Below are 20,755 nucleotides of genomic sequence, written 5' to 3' on the forward strand. Positions count from 1 at the left end.
ATTTTTACATTTTAGTCATTTAGCAGATGCTCTTATCCAGAGCGACTTACAGTTATTGCATACATTTTTCATACTGGCCCCCCGTGGGAATCGAACCCACAACCCTGGCGTTGCAAGCGCCATGCTCTACCAACTGAGCTACAGGTGGGCTACTGAGCTACAGGATATTACCGTATATTATATTCCTTCTCTTTGAGCCATGTAAATATTGTTCTTCTTTTGTTATTATCTGCTATCCCATTGCAATTATAACTGGCTATACTTATTTCACCACATACCATAATGAGTTACAAGTTTCAAATCTATTTATCATTATATATGTTTGTAAATTTACCAATAAAATACACCATAGTGATTGAGTGTCCATATAGCTGTACCATGATATTTGCATTGCTACTAAGTAACCCTCCAATTGTTCTCCAATATTCCCCCCGCTAAAGCCCCTCCCCATCCCAAGTTGGGCCGTCATCTCAGTGATCAGCATACCACCCCCGTCCCCCCGGATCCCTAGGCCCCCGAGAGGCCAGGACCCATCCTTTGAAAACAGCACACAGTGCCACCCACAAAACAGAAGCAGGTCAACCGCCAAAAGCATTTCCAATGCTCTCACCTCAATATATATATATAGCTATTTAAAAATATCTATCTATTCAAATATCTTGCATATCTTAATTTCCATCATTATCAATTAATATGTGTAATAATGTCGGCAGTTCATGTGAAGGATTGTTACCTATGACCTGGATTGCCATTGTATTACATTACATTTTTGTCAAGCAATTATTATTTTTGCAAACAATTATTGTGGTTCATCCTAAATTCTCCCTAACATCCTAACCCCCTTGCAACAGATGTGGGATAAACACACACACACACGCACATACTCTAACACACTCAGATGTTCAACAGATCAGAAGCTCAACGGTTGTTACATCCCAGAGCCCAACTCAAGAAAGGACTTGATTTACGAATGCATATACAGTTACAGCTGTTTGAGAAAGCATGCAAGATTGAGCAAAAATTGACAACAATGTGAGATTTCATTAATCTATGTCAAGTCCTAGGTGATGGAGATCAGATCCACCCTCTTCCCCTGTGACACAAACACTCTGGTCCCCCGTTGTAACCATTTTTCCCAAGCATCTCCGTGCAGTCAGACCTTTGATTATTTTGTGCCACCAGGGCCTTTATTGGCATGGGAAACTTATGTTAACATTGCCAAAGCAAGTGAAGTAGATAATAAACAAAAGTGAAATAAACAATACAAATTAACAGTAAACATTACACTCACAAAAGTTCCAAAAGAATAAAGACATTTCAAATGTTATATTATGTGCAAATAGTTAAAGTACAAAAGGGAAAATAAATAAACATAAATATGGGTTGTATTTACAATGGTGTTTGTTCTTCACTGGTTGCCCTTTTCTTGTGGCAACAGGTCACAACTCTTGCTGCTGTGATGGGACACCCAATAGATATGGGAGTATATCAACATTGGGTTTGTTTTGAAATTCTTTGTGGGTCTGTGTAATCTGAGGGAAATATGTGTCTCTAATATGGTCATACATTTGGCAGGAGGTTAGGAAGTACAGCTCAGTTTCAGCCAAGCATTTGTCATATTTATCACATTCCCTTATTATAGTTTATGTACATTAAAACAATCTGAAAGCAATTATGCACAACAACTCTTATTTTCCCCACACATTCTCTCTCTCTCTCTCTCTCTCTCTCTCTCTCTCTCTCTCTCTCTCTCTCTCTCTCTCTCTCTCTCTCTCTCTCTCTCTCTCTCTCTCTCTCTCTCTCTCTCTCTCTCTCTCTCTCTCTCTCTCTCTCTCTCTCTCTCAACCACTTCATTTTGTCACTCTAGTCTACACTGTGCCATATCTCATGCTCTCTTTTTCCCTCACCTTTCCATATTTTGTCATCTCTGATTTAGTAATTACCTACGTTCTAAAACATGAAGCTCTCCCCAGGACACTCTGGTGGTTCGAAGCTATGCAGATTGGGTATGTATTACTCAGAAGGCAGTATTACTCAGAGTTTCATCACAGTGGATGACAGTCACAAGATAGATGACATGTCCCCTAGCATGGACCCAGATCTGTTGTGTGATCATGACAAACTACAGCATGTGTCACTGTCAGTCATCAATAATGCCTTCAGGCTTTCCCACCACAATACAACTCCAAAGAGGGAGCTCTTCACTAGATTGAATGCACATTTGTGTCTTTGTCTAGCTATGCATTCACTCCCACTCTGGGCTGGAGTCTCTACACAAGTACAGTGCACTCCACTTACTGTATCAAAATCACAGACCTCTTATAGTGATCGAAAACTGTTTTTTAAGAAGCAACTGGTGAAATGAAACACTGTCTCTCTCTCTTTTTCTCCCCCTCTCTCTATACAGTTGAAGTCGGACGTTTACATACACCTTAGCAAAATACATTTAAACTCAGTTTTCACAATTCCTGACATTTAATTCTAGTAAAAATGTCCTGTCTTAGGTCAGTTTGGATCACCACTTTATTTTAAGAATGTGAAATGTCAGAATAATAGTAGAGAGAATGATTTATTTCAGCTTTTATTTCTTTCATCACATTCCCAGTGGGTCAGAAGTTTACATACACTCAATTAGTATTTGGTAGCATTGCCTTTAAATTGTTTAACTTAGGTCAAACATTTTGGGTAGCCTTCCACAAGCTTCCCACAATAAGTTGGGTGAATTTTGGCCCATTCTTCCTCCTGACAGAGCTGGTGTAACTGAGTCAGGTTTGTAGGCCTCCTTCCTCGCACATGCATTTTCAGTTCTGCCCACACATTTTCTATAGGATTGAGGTCAGGTCTTTGTGATGGCCACTCCAATACTTTGACTTTGTTGTCCTTAAGCCATTTTGCCACAGCTTTGGAAGTATGCTTGGGGTCATTGTCCATTTGGAAGACTCATTTGCGACCAAGCTTTAACTTCCTGACTGATGTCTTGAGATGTTGCTTCAATATATCCACATAATTGTCCTTCCTCATGATGCCATCTATTTTGTGAAGTGCATCAGTCCCTCCTGCAGCAAAGCACCCCCACAGCATGATGCTGCCACCCCCATGCTTCACGGTTGGGATGGTGTTCTTCGGATTGCAAGCATTCCCCTTTTTCCTCCAAACATAACGATGGTCATTATGTCCAAATAGTTATATTTTTGATTCATCAGACCAGAGGACATTTCTCCAAAAAGTACGATCTTTGTCCCCATGTGCAGTTGCAAACTGTAGTCTGGCTTTTTTATGGCGGTTTTGGAGCAGTGGCTTCTTCCTTGCTGAGCGGCCTTTCAGGTTACGTCAATATAGGACTCGTTTTACTGTGGATATAGATACTTTTGTACCTGTTTCCTCCAGCATCTTCACAAGGACCTTTGCTGTTGTTCTGGGATTAATTTGCACTTTTCGCACCAAAGTACGTTAATCTCTAGGAGACAGAATGCGTCTCCTTCCTGAGCGGTATGACGGCTGTGTGGTCCCATGGTGTTTATACTTGCATACTATTGTTTGTACAGATGAACGTGGTACCTTCAGGCATTTGGAAATTGCTCACAAGGATGAACCAGACTTGTGGAGGTCCCCCCAAAAAATGTGGAGGTCTTGGCTGATTTCTTTTGATTTTCCCATGATGTCAAGCAAAGAGACACTGAGTTTGAAGGTAGGCCTTGAAATACATCCAAAGGTACACCTCCAATTGACTAAAATTATGTCGATTAGCCTATCAGAAGCTTCTAAAGCCATGACATCATTTTCTGGAATTTTCCAAGCTGTTTAAAGGCACAGTCAACTTAGTGTATATAAACTCCTGACCCACTGGAATTGTGATACAGTGAATTATAAGTGAAATAATCTGTCTGTAAACAATTGTTGGAAAAATTACTTATGTCATGCACAAAGTAGATGTCCTAACCGACTTGCCAAAACTATAGTTTGTTAACAAGAAATGTGTGGAGTGGTTGAAAAACGAGTGTTTATGACTCCAACCTAAGTGTATGTAAACTTCCGACTTCAACTGTATATCTCTCTCCTTCTCTCTCTATATATCTCTCTCGCTTTTCCCTTTACTTCTTTCTCTCTCTCTCTCTCAAACTCTCTCTTTCTCCCTTTCTCTCTCTCTCTCTCTCTCTCTCTCTCTCTCTCTCTCTCTCTCTCTCTCTCTCTCTCTCTCTCTCTCAGAGTAGGGCACTGTATAAGGCTCTACTCTGAACCAATGGCCCCAATGCAGTACAAGTGGCCCCTACAGTCCCTAATCTCCCATCCAGCATCACACCAACCCAGACACAGTGAGTCTGTCCCAGGCACGGAGAATCAGCCTTGCTAACTGGCTCTTAGCCAAACTCAGTATAGATAAGTATTCTCATCTCATCTCTCATCCTCCCTCGTCTCTGTCACTCCCAGAGACAGCCCGGGCCCAGACCGTGGTGACAGGAACACTGCTGATGTCACACCGCGCCGGTGACATGGCACCTCCATGGGGACTTCCTGTCAGCTCAGCCCCAGCTCACCGCTAAGCCGCCATGACATCGAAGGGGACCAGTGGGGGCCGCAATCTATTTGTCTAAATGTTAGGAGCACCAGAAGGGCTTAAAGAACAGACTAGGGTCAATGAGGTGAGGAAAGTCTACAGTAGCATCGCTTTCTACGATGTCCGTTAGGGTAGAGGCCACGTCTGCTGCAGTCAGTTCTGCCTTTGACCACTGACTGAGCCATAGCCAGCCTCCAAGGTGTCTGTACTGTCTGTGTCTTTCCAGGTCTGAACTAGAAGACAGGTATATGTGTTTGTCTGTTGTGACTTCTGAGAAGCAGGGTGCACAGTGTAACTGAAACTCTTCCCCTCTGTTAGGAGTACAGTCCTCAACCATCCTCCCAGAAAATTCTGGAGTCTCTTCACAGTTAAAAAATAAATTCAGAAATGTGGTTTTCCAGTTATATAACTGTTCTGCTAGTGCACGACCACAGCTAATGATTCGGTTTGAAGGTCAGATTCATTAAACCAATTGAACCCTCGTACCCAAATGCAAATCTGCTTTCGGAGAGGGGGATCGGATTAAACTCATTTTAGTTCTATCTGGTGAAAGGTAATTAATTATAATTATGTTAATAACATCACCAAAAACAATGCAGGGGAGGTGGCAAATGAGGATGATGTTGAAATTGACAGTTATTTTCCCCAAACACTAAACGGCGTTGAATGTTTGCAGGCAACAAATCTTGAAAACAAGTATCAGCAGCCTAAAGAGCCATTAATGGTAGTGTCTTTCTCCTGCATGCTTTTTTCCCCTGTTCTTTGGCCATGCATCAACCTGCCTCTCTCTGACTGCCAAGCCTGGGCATTTGTCTAGCTGTTTGGAGGCTGAGAGCAGTTAGTTAAAAGGCAGTACGTTTTTCTCTCTCCCTCACTGCTCTTCAACTCTTTCCCTCAAGTCCCCCCACCCCCATTACTCACTTCCCCAATGTATCTTCCCGATATCCTGCTCTCCCTTCCTCGTCTCCCTCTCTCTGTGATCACCATGGCGAGCAAACAGTGTAGCTAGCATGGATAGGCAGTTTTAATCCCTGTGCCGTGCCAGCTTGGTGGGAAAACTATGAGCTGCTCAGCTTTTGAGCCAGGAGTCCTACCCCCATTAATGAGCTTTTGTGGATTTGGCTTGCTGCAGCGCTCTGGAGTGAAGTGAAAGTCTATGGACGACAGACACGTACAGATGGACACATTGAGAGCCAAGATGGAGGGGATCGCAAGCCAGCCTTGACCAATTGTACTGGAGTGGGTCTATAGAGTACAGTGACATTCAGATACAGATAGGCACAGACACTTTTAGAGCCAAGATGGAAGGAATTGCCAGCCAGCCTTGTTCCATTCTAAAGAAGACAGAAGGAACTGACACAAGGAGGAGCCAAGATGGAGGGAAACCCTAGTCCTATGTATTGGAGTGGCTCTATGATTGACAGAGGCAGCCAGATCCACTTGACTGTGCTCCAGCGGCTCCAGCAGTTTTTCCCTCAGTCAATAGTAATGGCTAGTGTTCAGTGAAACCCATGGTGCGGTGAAAAAAGGTCCACACCACTTTAATCCCAACTCCCCAGAGGTAGACGGCGTGAGACACATCTCGGCAAATTGGAGCGAGGGAACATAATTTTAGAGAGAAAGAATAGAACAAGAGAGGAGAGAAAAAGCTATCTGCATGGAAATGATCTCAATCATGTGCTCTCCTCTCCTCCTCCTCCTCATCCTCCTCTCCTCCCCCAAGCCTGGCTGACTATGAGTGGAGTGGTTTGGGTAAATGGACTTTAAATGATCCCATTAAAATACATGCCTTTCCTTGAATCACGGGACAATGTAGAGAGGGACAGCAGTGAGCTGATGAGTCCCCTTGTCGAAATGCTGCACAGCTGGAAGGCTTCACACACATCAAGGGACTGGGAGCTGAGAGATGTGCTTTTAGTGTAGGCAGCAATTATTACAGAGTGTCCTGTACTGTGCCGACAGTAACAACATCATTCTGTAACGGCCTACATTATTAAAGCCCTATCACATGGAAAACCTAATGCGGCTAAATGTGAACATTGAGATTAAAGATAAAAGAGATACAGTTATTTTGTGTAGTGTAATGTAGTGCAGCCACAGTGGAAACAGTGGAGTTTGAGAGAGAAAACACTGCGTACCCCTCTCACGTCCTATCTCGGTAGCTATGTGGGGTTATGTTGTGTACAGCAGTCAGTCAGTCAGTCACGTTTCTGGGAGATTTATGATGCATATCTCGTTTGCTTTTATTGTGACTGCAACATGAGGAATCCCCACAGTCTCTCCCCTCTCCTCTCCGCCCAGTCACCATCCCCATCCCCGCCCCACTGTATCTCTCCACCCCCAAAGGGTATCACCTGTCTCCGAGGTGACTGAGTGGTGTGGGTGTAAATGTGTGAGACGGCGCGAGAGAGTGATTGAGAGAGAAAGAGGAAGGGAGGTGGTGGGGTAATGACGTATGTGTGGGTGTATGTGTGCAAGAGACTGTCGTTTGTGTAATGTTGAGTTATTGTGTGTGTGTGTGTGTGTGTGTGTGTGTGTGTCTGTTTATGTGTGTGAGAGAGATAAATGGGTGGCTAAGGTGTGTTTATGTGGGTGTGTGTCTGAGCAGAGCGAAGTGTGTGTGTGTGTGTGTTTGTGTGATAATTCTGCCCCTTAAGGTCCTGCTCCATCTCTTTTCCATCCCTCTCGGCTCATCTCTTTTTCTCTAAACGTCAAGCCTTGTCACTGTCCATCTTTCTATGAGCCTCTCTCTCTCTTTCTCCATACACTGCCCAACACATATTTCACTCTCTCTTCCCCTATTTTCCTATCTATCCCTCTGTCCCCATCTCTCGCTCTCTCTCTCTACCTCATAATTTGTTCAGGCACTCTGTCAGACTCCTTTAATCGTACCTATCACTCTCTCTCCCCTGCACACTCTGTTTCCCCATCCCTTCATTTTAAAGGGGACTGACATATCTCATTATTTTAAGAGGTGTCTTCTATGCTCACTGAATCAGCGGCTGTCAATATAACCCTCTCTCCACATACATGTATACAGCACACATGCACATTGTTTCACAGTGTCTTTCACCATAAACCCTGACTCTGATTACATCCATACACACATAAACATACATAATCTCCTTTATCAGGCATCCCAGGCATTTCTCTAGAGGCTGGAGGGAGGGGGTCATATTTACAGCAGTGGAGGGATACCCCAGTCCATGTTAGCGATAGCACCTTAGCGCTTTACGACCCAATAGCTTCAGCAAAGGGGGAGACATTTACAGGCTGACGCAAGCACTGAGTGTGACATACTGCAAGAGGTTTCCCCAGCCCATCTGTAATATCACTACACACACAATGAGATAGTCATAAATCACTACAGATGTAGGATCTTAATTTGACACACACAATGACAGGCATTGGAGTCTCATGTTGCCGGAGAAGATGGCTGCCGTTTTACAGCCCTATAACCAATTGTACTATTATGTGTTTTTTTTCACGTTATTTGTAATTTATTATGTAGATAATGTTTCTGCCATCGTCTCTTATAACCAAAAAGAGCTTCTGGATATCAGGACAGTGATTACTCACCTCGTATTGGACTAAGATTGTTTCTTCAACGAGGCGGCCGCAAAGGATATCCTACAGACACCCGACAAGGCCCAAATCCCCGTCATTCGCAGGAGAAAGAGACGGAGATATCGTGGACGTAGGTCGGGGTGCCTCGTAAGGATCCGACGGCGAGCGAGTAAACTGCCTCTTCCATCAATCCTATTAGCCAATCTTCAATCATTGGAAAATAAATTAGATGACCTACGATTACGCTTATCCTACCAACGGGACATTAAAAACTGTAATATCTTATGTTTCATCGAGTCGTGGCTATACGCTACATCAGCAGGATAGAACGGCTGACTCCGGTAAGACAAGGGGTGGCGGTCTGTGTATATTTGTAAACAACAGCTCGTGCACAAAATCAAATACTAAGGAAGTATTGAGGTTTTGCTCGCCTGAGGTAGAGTACCTTATGATAAGCTGTAGACCACACTATTTACCAAGAGAGTTTTCATCTATATTTTTCATCGCTGTCTATTTACCACCACAAACCAATGCTGGCATTAAGATTGCACTCAATGAGCTGTATAAGGCCATAACTAAACAGGAAAACGCTCATCCAGAGGCAGCGCTCCTAGTGGCCGGGGACTTTAATGAAGGGAAACTTAAATCCGTTCTACCTAATTTCTACCAGCATGTTAAATGTGCAACCAGAGGAAAAAAAAACTCTAGACCACCTTTAATCCACACACAGAGACGCATACAAAGCTCTCCCTCGCCCTCAATTTGGCAAATCTGACCATAACTCTATCCTCCTGATTCCTGCTTATAAGCAAAAACTAAAGCAGGAAGCACCAGTGACTTGGTTAATAAAAAAGTGGTCAGATGACACAGATGCTAAACTACAGGACTGTTTTGCTAGCACAGACTGGAACATGTTCCGGGATTCTTCAGATAGCATTGAGGCGTACACCACATCAGTCACTGGCTTCATCAATAAGTGCATCGATGACGTCGTCCCCACAGAGACCGTACGTACATACCCCAACCAGAAGCCATGGATTACAGGCAACATCCGCACTGAGCTAAAGGGTAGAGCTGCCGCTTTCAAGGAGCGGGACTCTAACCCGGACGCTTATAAGAAATCCCGCTATTGCCCTTCGACGAACCATCAAACAGGCAAAGAATCAATACAGGACTAAGATTGAATCGTACTACACCGGCTCTGACGCTCGTCGGATGTGGCAGGGCTTGAAAACTAGTACAGACTACAAAGGGAAGCACAGCCGCGAGCTGCCCAGTGACACAAGCCTACCAGACGAGCTAAACCACTTCTATGCTCGCTTCGAGGCAAGCAACACTGAAGCATGCATAAGAGCACCAGCTGTTCCGGATGTCTATGTGATCACGCTCTCCGTAGCAGATGTGAGTAAGACTTTTATGCAGGTCAACTTTCACAAGGCCGCAGGGCCAGACGGATTACCAGGACGTGTACTCCGAGCTTGTGCTGACCAACTGGCAAGTGTCTTCACCGACATTTTCAACATGTCCCTGACTGAGTCTGTAATACCAACATGTTTCAAGCAGACCACCATAGTCCCCGTGCCCAAGGACACTAAGATAACCTGCCTAAATGACTACCGACCCGTAGCACTGACGTCTGTAGCCATGAAGTGCTTTGAAAGGCTGGTCATGGCTCACATCAACACTACATTATCCCAGAAACCCTAGACCCACTCCAATTTGCATACCGCCCCAACAGATCCACAGATGATGCAATCTCTATTGCACTCCACACTGCCCTTTCCCACCTGGACAAGAGGAACACCTACGTGAGAATGCTATTCATTGACTACAGCTCAGCGTTCAACACCATAGTGCCCTCAAAGCTCATCACTAAGCTAACGATCATGGGACTAAACACTACCCTCTGCAACTGGATCCTGGACTTCCTGACGGGCCGCCCCCAGGTGGTAAGGATAGGTAACAACACATCTGCCACGCTGATCCTCAACACGGGGGCCCCTCAGGGGTGCGTGCTCAGTCCCCTCCTGTACTCCCTGTTCACCCATGACTGCATGGCCAGGCACGACTCCAACACCATCGTTAAGTTTGCCGACGACACAACAGTGGTAGGCCTGATCACCGACAACGATGAGACAGCCTATAGGGAGGAGATCAGAGACCTGGCCGTGTGGTGCCAGGATAACAACCTCTCCCTCAATGTGATCAAGACAAAGGAGATGATTGTGGACTACAGGAAAAAAAAGAGGACTGAGCACGCCCCCATTCTCATCGACGGGGCTGTAGTGGAACAGGTTGAGAGCTTCAAGTTCCTTGGTGTCCACATCACCAACAAACTATCATGGTCCAAACACACCAAGACAGTCGTGAAGAGGGCACGACAAAGCCTATTCCCCCTCAGGAGACTGAAAAGATTTGGCATGGGTCCTCAGATCCTCAAAAAGTTATACAGCTGCACCATCGAGAGCATCCTGACTGGGTACATCACCGCCTGGTATGGCAACTGCTCAGCCTCCAACCGCAAGGCACTACAGAGGGTAGTGTGTACGGCCTAGTACATCACTGGAGCCAAGCTTCCTGCCATCCAGGACCTCTATACCAGGCGGTGTCAGAGGAAGGCCCTCAAAATTGTCAAAGACTCCAGCCACCCTAGTCATAGACTGTTCTCTCTGCTACCGCACGGCAAGCGGTACCGGAGCGCCAAGTCTAGGTCCAAAAGGCTTCTCAACAGCTTCTACCCCCAAGCCGTTAGCCCCATCTGGAGCATGAGCTCACAGCTTTTATCTCCTATTGTGGCCTGTGGCTAAACAGCACTGCGTGACACACGCAAGGAGTCCATTTGATACAAACACTACACAACCATCAAACGCTCGTCCACTATCCGAGGAGGAGGATTTTACGACTGCTCATGCCTGGCCTCCCAGCAGTGCACTGTTCTGTCTTAAGAAGTATGCCTTTTTTCAGGTGGCACAGACTGGTTATGGCATTCCATGGAGAGTGGCCATGTGGAGTGAGTTTACTGAGGATGATTCCACTCGGCATGTGTTGGACAGGAAAGCTGATGCACAGGCAGGCCGTTTAGGAAACCAGACGTCCATTCAGTGTGAAGTGTGTGGGAGAAAGACTGTGCTCCTGAGTGGCGCAGTGGTCTAAGGCACTGCATCGCAGTGCTAACTGTGCCACTAGAGATCCTGGTTCGAATCCAGGCTCTGTCGCAGCTGGCCGCGACCGGGAGACTCATGGGCGGTGCACAAGTCGTCCAGGGTAGGGGAGGGTATGGCCGGCAGGGATGTAGCTCAGTTGATAGAGCATGGCGTTTGCAACGCCAGGGTTGTGGGTTCGATTCCCATGGGGGGCCAGTATAAAAAAATAATAATGTTTTCACTAACTGTAAGTCGCTCTGGATAAGAGCGTCTGCTAAATGACTAAAATGTAATGTAAATGTAAGACTCCTGAACAGCTAATCATGGCTACCCAGACTATTTGCAACCTCACCCCATCTTTTTAGGATGCTGCTACTCTGTTAATTATTTATGCATAGTCACTTTAACTCTACCCACATGTACATATTACCTCAACTACCTCAACTAGCCGGTGCCCCCGCACATTGACTCTGCACCGGTACCCCCCTGTATATAGCCTCCCTACTGTTATTTTATTTGACTTCTGCTCTTTTTTTCTTAACACTTTTTTTGTTGTTGTTGTTTTATTTTACTTTTTTATTAAGAAATAAATGCATTGTTGGTTAAGGGCTGTAAGTATGCATTTCACAGTAATGTCTACACCTGTTGTATTCGGCGCATGTGGCAAATAAAATTTGATTTGATTTGATTTGATAAATCAATACAGATGTAGGATCTTAATTTGACACACACAATGACATAGGCATAAATCAATACAGATGTAGGATCTTAATTTGAGACAGTTTGCTACGGCAGGACAATAATCTTGCAGCAACAGGAAATGTGAATTATTATGTGGATTATAATTCATGGGCATTTTTGTAGGGGTTTATACATTTTTCGAAAGGGAAAATCAAGTCTGAAATGTCAAAGTGGAAATTACAAACTTCATTAAACCTCAAATGCAATATAAGTTTTTAAGTTTCTACATTGCAGGAAAGTTCTCCTGCAACAGGGTGATCAAATTAATATCCTACATCTGTAGCACTAGAACTACAAAATCACAGCCCTATGAGTCTTATAGAGGGTCATGCATATTCAATGCCTTGCTGTATCTGTGCCATGAAAGAAAACACAATCAATGACCATTTACTCTGAAATTGCAATCAAATGAATGTACGGTAGTAATTAAAACCCAATAATGTTGCCCGCCGCAAGCTGGCGGAATGAGAAATACTACCATAAGGGATCTGATCTTTCCCGTAAGAATATTGGCGCCATTCTTCACAACCGAGCACAAATCGATGGTGCCAGTTCTGTATGTGAACCCAGTGCCCATATCCTACTAATTGAAATGACACCAATTATGCCAATAGAATCAAGGCTGAGCCGTGTGCTGGTGTCTTTAGAGCAGTGTCAAACCTGGGAGACTCACAAAGCTAATGGCGCCACCGCCTCTCACTATCCACTCTCCCAAACAAATCCGTCTAAATTCCTTCCCTTTTCAATGGCCCCAGTCTTTTAGTGGCAGTGGATTAAAAAACACCTTTCTCTCTATCCCCAGATAAAAAGAACATTTACAATGTTCATTCGTTCAGAATAGATTTGGAGGATCTAAGCTGGTGGAAAAGACCACTGCAAATACAAAATGCAAACACACACACACACACACACACACACACACACACACACACACACACACACACACACACACACACACACACACACACACACACACACACACACACACACACACACACACACACACACACACACACACCCACTGTGGCTGGTTAATGAGAGGATCCCTGTGATAGGGAAGGCTATTTTGCAGAGGTAGTGTGCTTATGGGTGGAAAAACAGGGGTGGGAGCCAACTGCATATCTCATGGCTGCTTACCACCATGCAAACATTAACATGCTCAAACATACACACGCAGGCATACCCACAGGGACAGAAGAAGAGTATTAACAGTATAACACCTTCATTCTTTCATTTTTGTCAGTATAACCAAATTATTTTCAGAAACTCTCCGTATATTATGTAAGATCTGCAAAATTAAGCTAATTCTGAAACCAAAACTCAAATTCCATTCCTTTCATATGTCTTAGTGTCTCCATATCCCCTAGTTTCCCCGTCTGCTACAAGTAGGGATCTTCCTGCCAACTTCGCTTTGAAGGAGAAAGAACCTCCATGGCCCTTCAGACAAGACTGGAGCCCCAGTCACACACAGGAAAATGAATGACCAAACTTCAAAGGCACCTCTGGAATAACACCACAGAAATTATTTAGACTAGTTAGCTCGTCCTTTTAAAGAGGACAGTGATCTCCAAATGAACACTCCAATGATCACCATGTATCACAGGGACACACTATTAAGGAATCAAGGAAATCTACAGTAATATACTCTGAGTGTACAAAACATTATGAACATTATGCTCTTTCCATGACAATAGACTGACCAGGTGAATCCAGGTGAAAGCTATGATCCCTCATTGATGTCATTTGTTAAATCCACTTCAATCAGTGTAAATGAAGGGGAGGAGACAGGTTAAAGAAGGATTGTTAAGCCTTGAGACAATTGAGACATGGACTGTGTGTGTGTGCCATTCAGAGGGTGAATGGGCAAGACAAAATATTTAAGCGCCTTTGAACAGGGTATAGTAGTAGGTGCCAGGTGCACCGGTTTGAGTGTGTCAAGAACTGCAACGCTGTTGGCCAACTTGACACAACTGTGGGAAGCATTGGAGTCAACATGGGCCAGCATCGTTGTGGAATGCTTTCGACACCTTGTAGAGTCCATGACCTGACGAATTGAGGCTGTTCTGATGGCAAAAGGAGATGCAACTCAAATCAGGAAGGTGATCCTAATGTTTTGTACAATCAGTGTAGCTAATTGTCAATAGCCTACCTGATTATGAAACATACCATACAGAATATCTACAAACAATGCAAAACCATTCACCACATCTTACTGGAGATATTTTCCCTTCGACAACATGAAAAGCATGTTTTATGATATCTGTATTTTTCAGCAAAGGGGAGAAGACAGTTGTGACAAACTGTGAGGAGCTGAATAGTACATAGTAGTACATATGTACATATATCATATGAATAGTACATATGAAGCAGAATGAAAAATAACTAGAAAGGGGCGGGGAGGAGAGCAGAGAGGATGGAAGATAATACATGTTTAATTGATTCCCTCTATTCCCACACTGTGCCTCTGCTGGATGAATACATTTCACTGGTGCATTCTGGCTCACCCACACACTCTTCCTCTCACTCCTTCTTTTCACTCATTCTCTCTCTCACGTGGACAGAACATGGACAAGCACATGACAAAAGCAAACACATATTAGACATATTGAGAGTTTGGGACTATAAGATTTTATCTGCAAAAAGATGATTCTGAGATAATTGGCTTTAAAGTTCCGAACCTTCATTGGTCTCAGCAATTTTTATCTTGTATTCGTTTGAACTTAACATTAATTGGGGTATTTAGAGTACTATATTTAAATGATAATGCCAGAGAAGCTAGTGTTTGGAGGATATATTGGCACGGGTGTTGCCAATATATCCTCCAAACACCGGCTTCGAGGGCATTATAACTTTTATACAACGGGTTACCAACATATTCAAATAACTGACATATTTTCATTAAAAATGTTATTTTTATGAATTTATTCATACTATTTCATCCTTCCACAAGATATAGTCCCAACACAAATCTAGGGTTGCTACCTAAGCCGGTTGGTCGTTCGTTCTATCGGTTCGGTTGCCAGAGACGTGACCCAGTCATTCAGTCTTTTAGTTCTGTATCTATGGACACGATCCAGTCGTTCGTTCTAAATGTTCCATAGCCATACTGGCTGGCAACGTTCTTATCCCTTGCTTGCTAGCTAGCCAACTACGGCTAACTTACAGTCACGTCAGGTAGCTTAGTGGTTAAGAGCGTAGTGCCAGTAACCGCAAGGTTGCTGGTTCTAATCCCCGAGCTGACTAGGTGAAAAATCTGTCGATGTGCCCTTGAGCAAGGCACTTAACCCTAATTGCTCCTGTAAGTCGCTCTGGATAAGAGCGTCTGCTAAATGACGTAAATGTAAAAAGTGCAGCCAGAATAACAGCAAAGTAGCTGCATTTGTTTAAGTTGTTTTCTAGTGACATTTATTTGGATACATCCATAACATTGAGCTAATGAGGCGTGATTTCGCCTGGCATAGAACATTTACTCACTCGTCAGGACACTGTTGTTCATAGGAACTAGCCAACAACACAGCTAACACAATCACTTCAAACTGAAGCTGGAAAGAATGCAAACTGGTTGCACTTTATTTTGTTTGACCTTTTTTCAATTGACATTTCTTTGTATATATCCATAAAAATGATGCCAGTTGATTCATGATTTAGACTGGCTGAGAAACACTGTCTGCCGGCCTGTCTCGTCCCGACACGTTCATTACTATGGCACAGCTGGAGATCTAATTTGAATATTAAAACAATGTTGCAAATGTCGGAGAGGCAGACAGCAAGGTTTATACAAATCTCCGCTGTTGTTAGTCTAAAAGAAATGTGAGATAATTTATAGATGCTTTTTATAGCATCAAGTTTATAAACTGCTTGGCTGGGCTGATGACACATTGGATTGCGCAGTCAGATGGAACAGAGTAAATAGGCATTTTAACGTCATAGATTTAGCCGGTGGTAACTTGTGGAATAGACACGGTTTTAACCAATCAGCATTCAGGGTTAGACCCACCCGCTGTATAAAGGTAGAGAACATTGAACAGAACAAGGTTATGTCAACAACTACATTTTGACAAAAGAGTAGATAGAACCTTGTAGTCCCAATCTTTCGATATATGTAATAAAAAAAATGCATAGAAGGTATTCAAACACACTTTCACACACTCACAACAGCTAGAGCTCTGCTACCTGACCCGAGCCCGATGGGCCCCGACATTATACATTGGGTAAGGGCTGGGTTAGGGCTGGGTTTTCATCAATAACTAGGGTACGGGCATGGCCTGGGTATCACTAAACTGATCACTAACATTTTTAAGCTGACCGATTTGCATGTGCTCTGCTGCGCAGTACAGTCATATCTGACTAAGATCATAACATGGTGTCAGAAGTGCTTCAACCTCGTCAAATATAAGACAGGATAGATTATTTCACAGAACATAATAATGTTCCTTGTCGGAGTTTAGAGTAACGAAAAGTAGCTAACAGGTAACTGCTCTCTCAGCAGCCCAAGCGGAGCCGTTGCTATGATTACTCACAGACTCAGAGCCCCAATGAGCAGCGTGCGTGCAGAGCGAGCTGCACGTAGGGAGCGAGTGACAGACAGAGAGGAGCAGCTAATGGATTTACTAACGGAGGAAGATATTTCTGATTTTGGGTTTCGGGCCGAAGGAATCGGGCCTGGGTAGGGGGGGGGGGGGGGGTGTAGAAGGATTACTGTTAGACTATTCCAGGTATTCCTTAAAGAGGTAGGGTTTCAAGTGTCTCCAGAAGGTGGTCGTGACTCCACAACCACTATCATCCAATTTCCAAGGCTAAAAGCTATGTTGCTGCCAGAGGGTTGCGCATTCTCAGTCCGTAGGTGGCTGTATAAGTGTGTATGCGAAATTCAAGACTATAAGCACCAGCAGTGTGCTAAATAAAGATTACCTAAAATACAGTAGGCTATATTTTGTTATCATGGTAAGTAATCACTGCTTTTGACATTACTACAGGTTGGGATCAAAGATAAACACACATATGAATACAATCTCAACAAACCATCAAAGAAATTAGAGCAAATTAATATAACCTTGAAGTTTGTTTTTAAAAACTATTTTTATGTGGTAATGAATGAGAGGAGCAGAGGAGCAGAGGATCAGAGGAGCAGGGGAGCAGAGGAGCAGGGGAGCAGGGGAGCAGAGGAGCAGGGGAGCAGAGGAGCAGAGGAGTAGAGGAGCAGAGGAGCAGGGGAGCAGAGGAGCAGAGGAGTAGAGGAGCAGGGGAGCAGGGGAGCAGAGGAGTAGGGGAGCAGAGGAGCAGAGGAGCAGAGGAGCAGAGGATCAGAGGAGCAGAGGAGCAGAGGAGTAGAGGAGCAGGGGAGCAGGGGAGCAGGGGAGCAGAGGAGCAGAGGAGTAGAGGAGCAGAGGAGCAGAGGATCAGGGGAGCAGGGGAGCAGAGGAGCAGAGGAGTAGAGGAGCAGGGGAGCAGAGGAGCAGAGGAGCAGGGGAGCAGGGGAGCAGAGGAGTAGAGGAGCAGAGGAGCAGGGGAGCAGAGGAGCAGAGGAGCAGAGGAGTAGAGAAGCAGAGGATAAGAGGAGCAGGGGAGCAGAGGAGCAGAGGAGCAGAGGAGTAGAGGAGCAGAGGAGCAGAGGAGTAGAGGAGCAGAGGAGCAGGGGAGCAGAGGAGCAGAGGAGCAGAGGAGCAGGAGAGCAGGGGAGCAGGGGAGCAGAGGAGCAGAGGAGTAGAGGAGCAGAGGAGCAGGGGAGCAGAGGAGCAGAGGAGTAGAGGAGCAGGGGAGCAGGGGAGCAGAGGAGTAGGGGAGCAGAGGAGCAGAGGATCAGAGGAGCAGAGGAGCAGAGGAGTAGAGGAGCAGGGGAGCAGGGGAGCAGGGGAGCAGAGGAGCAGAGGAGTAGAGGAGCAGAGGATCAGGGGAGCAGGGGAGCAGAGGAGTAGAGGAGCAGGGGAGCAGAGGAGCAGAGGAGCAGGGGAGCAGGGGAGCAGAGGAGTAGAGGAGCAGAGGAGCAGGGGAGCAGAGGAGCAGAGGAGCAGAGGAGTAGAGAAGCAGAGGATAAGAGGAGCAGGGGAGCAGAGGAGCAGAGGAGCAGAGGAGTAGAGGAGTAGAGGAGCAGAGGAGCAGAGGAGTAGAGGAGCAGAGGAGCAGGGGAGCAGAGGAGCAGAGGAGCAGAGGAGCAGGAGAGCAGGGGAGCAGGGGAGCAGGGGAGCAGAGGATCAGAGGAGCAGGGGAGCAGAGGAGCAGGGGAGTAGGGGAGCAGAGGAGTAGAGGATCAGAGGAGCAGAGGAGCAGGGGAGCAGGGGAGCAGAGGAGCAGGGGAGCAGAGGATCAGAGGAGCAGAGGATCAGATGATCAGAGGAGCTGGGGAGCAGGGGAGCAGGGGAGCAGAGGATCAGAGGAGCAGGGGAGCAGAGGAGCAGGGGAGCAGAGGATCAGAGGAGCAGGGGAGCAGAGGATCAGAGGATCAGAGGAGCAGGGGAGCAGAGGATCAGAGGATCAGAGGAGCTGGGGAGCAGAGGAGCAGGGGAGCAGAGGAGCAGAGGATCAGAGGAGCTGGGGAGCAGAGGAGCAGGGGAGCAGAGGAGCAGAGGATCAGAGGAGCAGGGGAGCAGGGGAGCAGGGGAGCAGAGGAGCAGGGGAGCAGGGGAGCAGAGGAACAGGGGAGCAGAGAAGCAGAGGATCAGAGTACAACCACACAACAACACAGACATTCACCTGAGGGGAGCGCTTTAGCTTATTCTATGATTCACCACCACAGGTGAGATAAATATCTCTCACACACACACGCACACACACACACACACACACACACACACACACACACACACACACACACACACACACACACACACACAGCCTGTGGAGTCCAGGCAAGATCCATCTTTATTAAATTAAATTATATTAAAGCAGCAGCTCAGTGCATATGTTTTAATTACAGGGGAAGGAGGGAAGGTGTAGGGGGGAGTTTTATTTGTATTATTTCTCTGTTTTTCGCCTCAGGCCTACTCAGCTTTGTCGATCCCAGTGGATATGTTTCTACTCTGTGATAATATTCATTGGGATGTAATTAGTAATTACACTCAGGCTTTAAGGTTCCTTCTACTGTACTATGGCCCATGACTACAGTCAGATCAGGCTTAGTGAGACAAGGGCCAGGATTCAATCGCATCGTGATTTGTGGACAACGCAGCTTTTAAAGGCAATGTTCCCACGTTCACGAAGACCGCATTCACGGTAAATGCTGCATTTGTAGGCTGAATCGGATATTAACTTTAAATGGTGAATTGGTGTTAATGCGCGATCGGATTGAATCCCTGCCAAGGGCTGTTTATGGCCAAGAAACCCTGGACCATTGAGAATGGATTCTAAAGTTGTAGTTGATCAAATGAAATCTACTATTTGGAGAGTTTTCATGTTTTGAACACTGAGTATTGAGTTGCACCCCTTTCGCCCTCAGAACAGCCTCAATTTGTCTGGGCATGGACTCTACAAGGTTGTTTCAAGTTGGCTGGATGTCCTTTGGGAGTTGGACCTTTCTTGATACACATGGGAAACTGTTGAGTGTGAAAAACCCCAGCAGCGTTGCAGTTCTTGACACAGTCTAACCGGTGCGCCTGGCACCTACTACCATACCCCGTTCAAAGGCACTCAAATATTTTGTCTTGCCGATTCACCCTCTGAATGCCACACACACAATCCATGTCTCAATTATCTCCAGGCTTACAAAATCCTCCTTTAACCTGTCTCCTCCCCTTCATCTACACTGATTGAAGTGGGTTTAACAAGTGACATCAATAAAGGATCATAGCTTTCACCTGCATTCACCTGGTCAGTCTACACTGAGTGCACAAAACATTAAGAACACCTGCTCTTTCCATGACATAGACTCTCTCTCTCTACAGGATGGATGGAGTGTGCCATGGCTTCATGCAGCCCACATACTGCATCTGTTCCTTCCAGCTGTTCATGTCACCATAGTAACCCGGCATTTCAGCTCCATACAGCCGGTCCGGAAGGTCAGCCGAAGGGAGGGGGGTACTCTGGTGACATAAGCACCCCAACGCACACACATAAACAAACACACACACACACACACACACACACACACACACACACACACACACACACACACACACACACACACACACACACACACATAAACATAACAAACACACTCTACTCCTCTTATGCCCTCATCATTACCAGTGCACACACATCATCTGTATGCCTATAAACCTACACAAACACACTCACATAAGTAGGCACACACACATTCATCACCTCCGCCACAAGAAATCATGCTGCCAGCTGGGCCCCCTGCTTGCACACCCACTCTAGCCACCTGGTGAGAGAGGCATGGCTGGGGCACAGATGGTAAACAACTGGGGACACCTGTTTGGAAACATGTCATTACGGTGGGAGCTCAGTATTCTGCATGCACTGTGATGATGTAGCATTGACTATGCACTGCAAATGGGTTTGTGCCAGAAAGTAGCAGGGAGAAATGAAGGAACCAATATTTCTTGGAGGTAGTTCTTAATGATTGTGAGGTTAGGAAAGGGGTTGATACATTTGTTGCAAGCTGACCATATGGAGCCCTGTGTTATACCAGGGAGAGCAGGAGAGGTTAGCACTTCTGTGCTCTGTGTGTGTTTGAGAGACTTACTGATGTGTACAGGAAGCCCTCGCTGTTCATGGCCAGGTAGAGCTTGGTCTGAACTCCCTGGATCGCCACCACTCGAAGCCCCACTGGAATGAGGTTGAATATGGCTGG

At 45.5% G+C, this 20,755-nt stretch overlaps 1 protein-coding gene across 3 annotated transcripts in view; it reads right to left on the minus strand.

The window, feature by feature from the left end:
• Nucleotides 1-20,755, minus strand: part of LOC311107359 (fibroblast growth factor 13-like) — a gene marked incomplete at its 5' end in the record, with an annotated part of 174,854 nt that overhangs the window by 10,598 nt on the left and 143,501 nt on the right. For all 3 annotated transcript variants that reach the window (XM_084149843.1, XM_084149842.1, XM_084149844.1), the window contains one exon: nucleotides 20,648-20,751. In XM_084149843.1, coding sequence (XP_084005969.1) covers nucleotides 20,648-20,751 — 104 coding nt within the window. The remainder of the gene's footprint in view (nucleotides 1-20,647; nucleotides 20,752-20,755) is intronic.

Source organism: Coregonus lavaretus, assembly GCF_964263955.1.
Source record: "Coregonus lavaretus genome assembly, chromosome: 32".
Lineage (NCBI taxonomy): Eukaryota > Metazoa > Chordata > Actinopteri > Salmoniformes > Salmonidae > Coregonus > Coregonus lavaretus.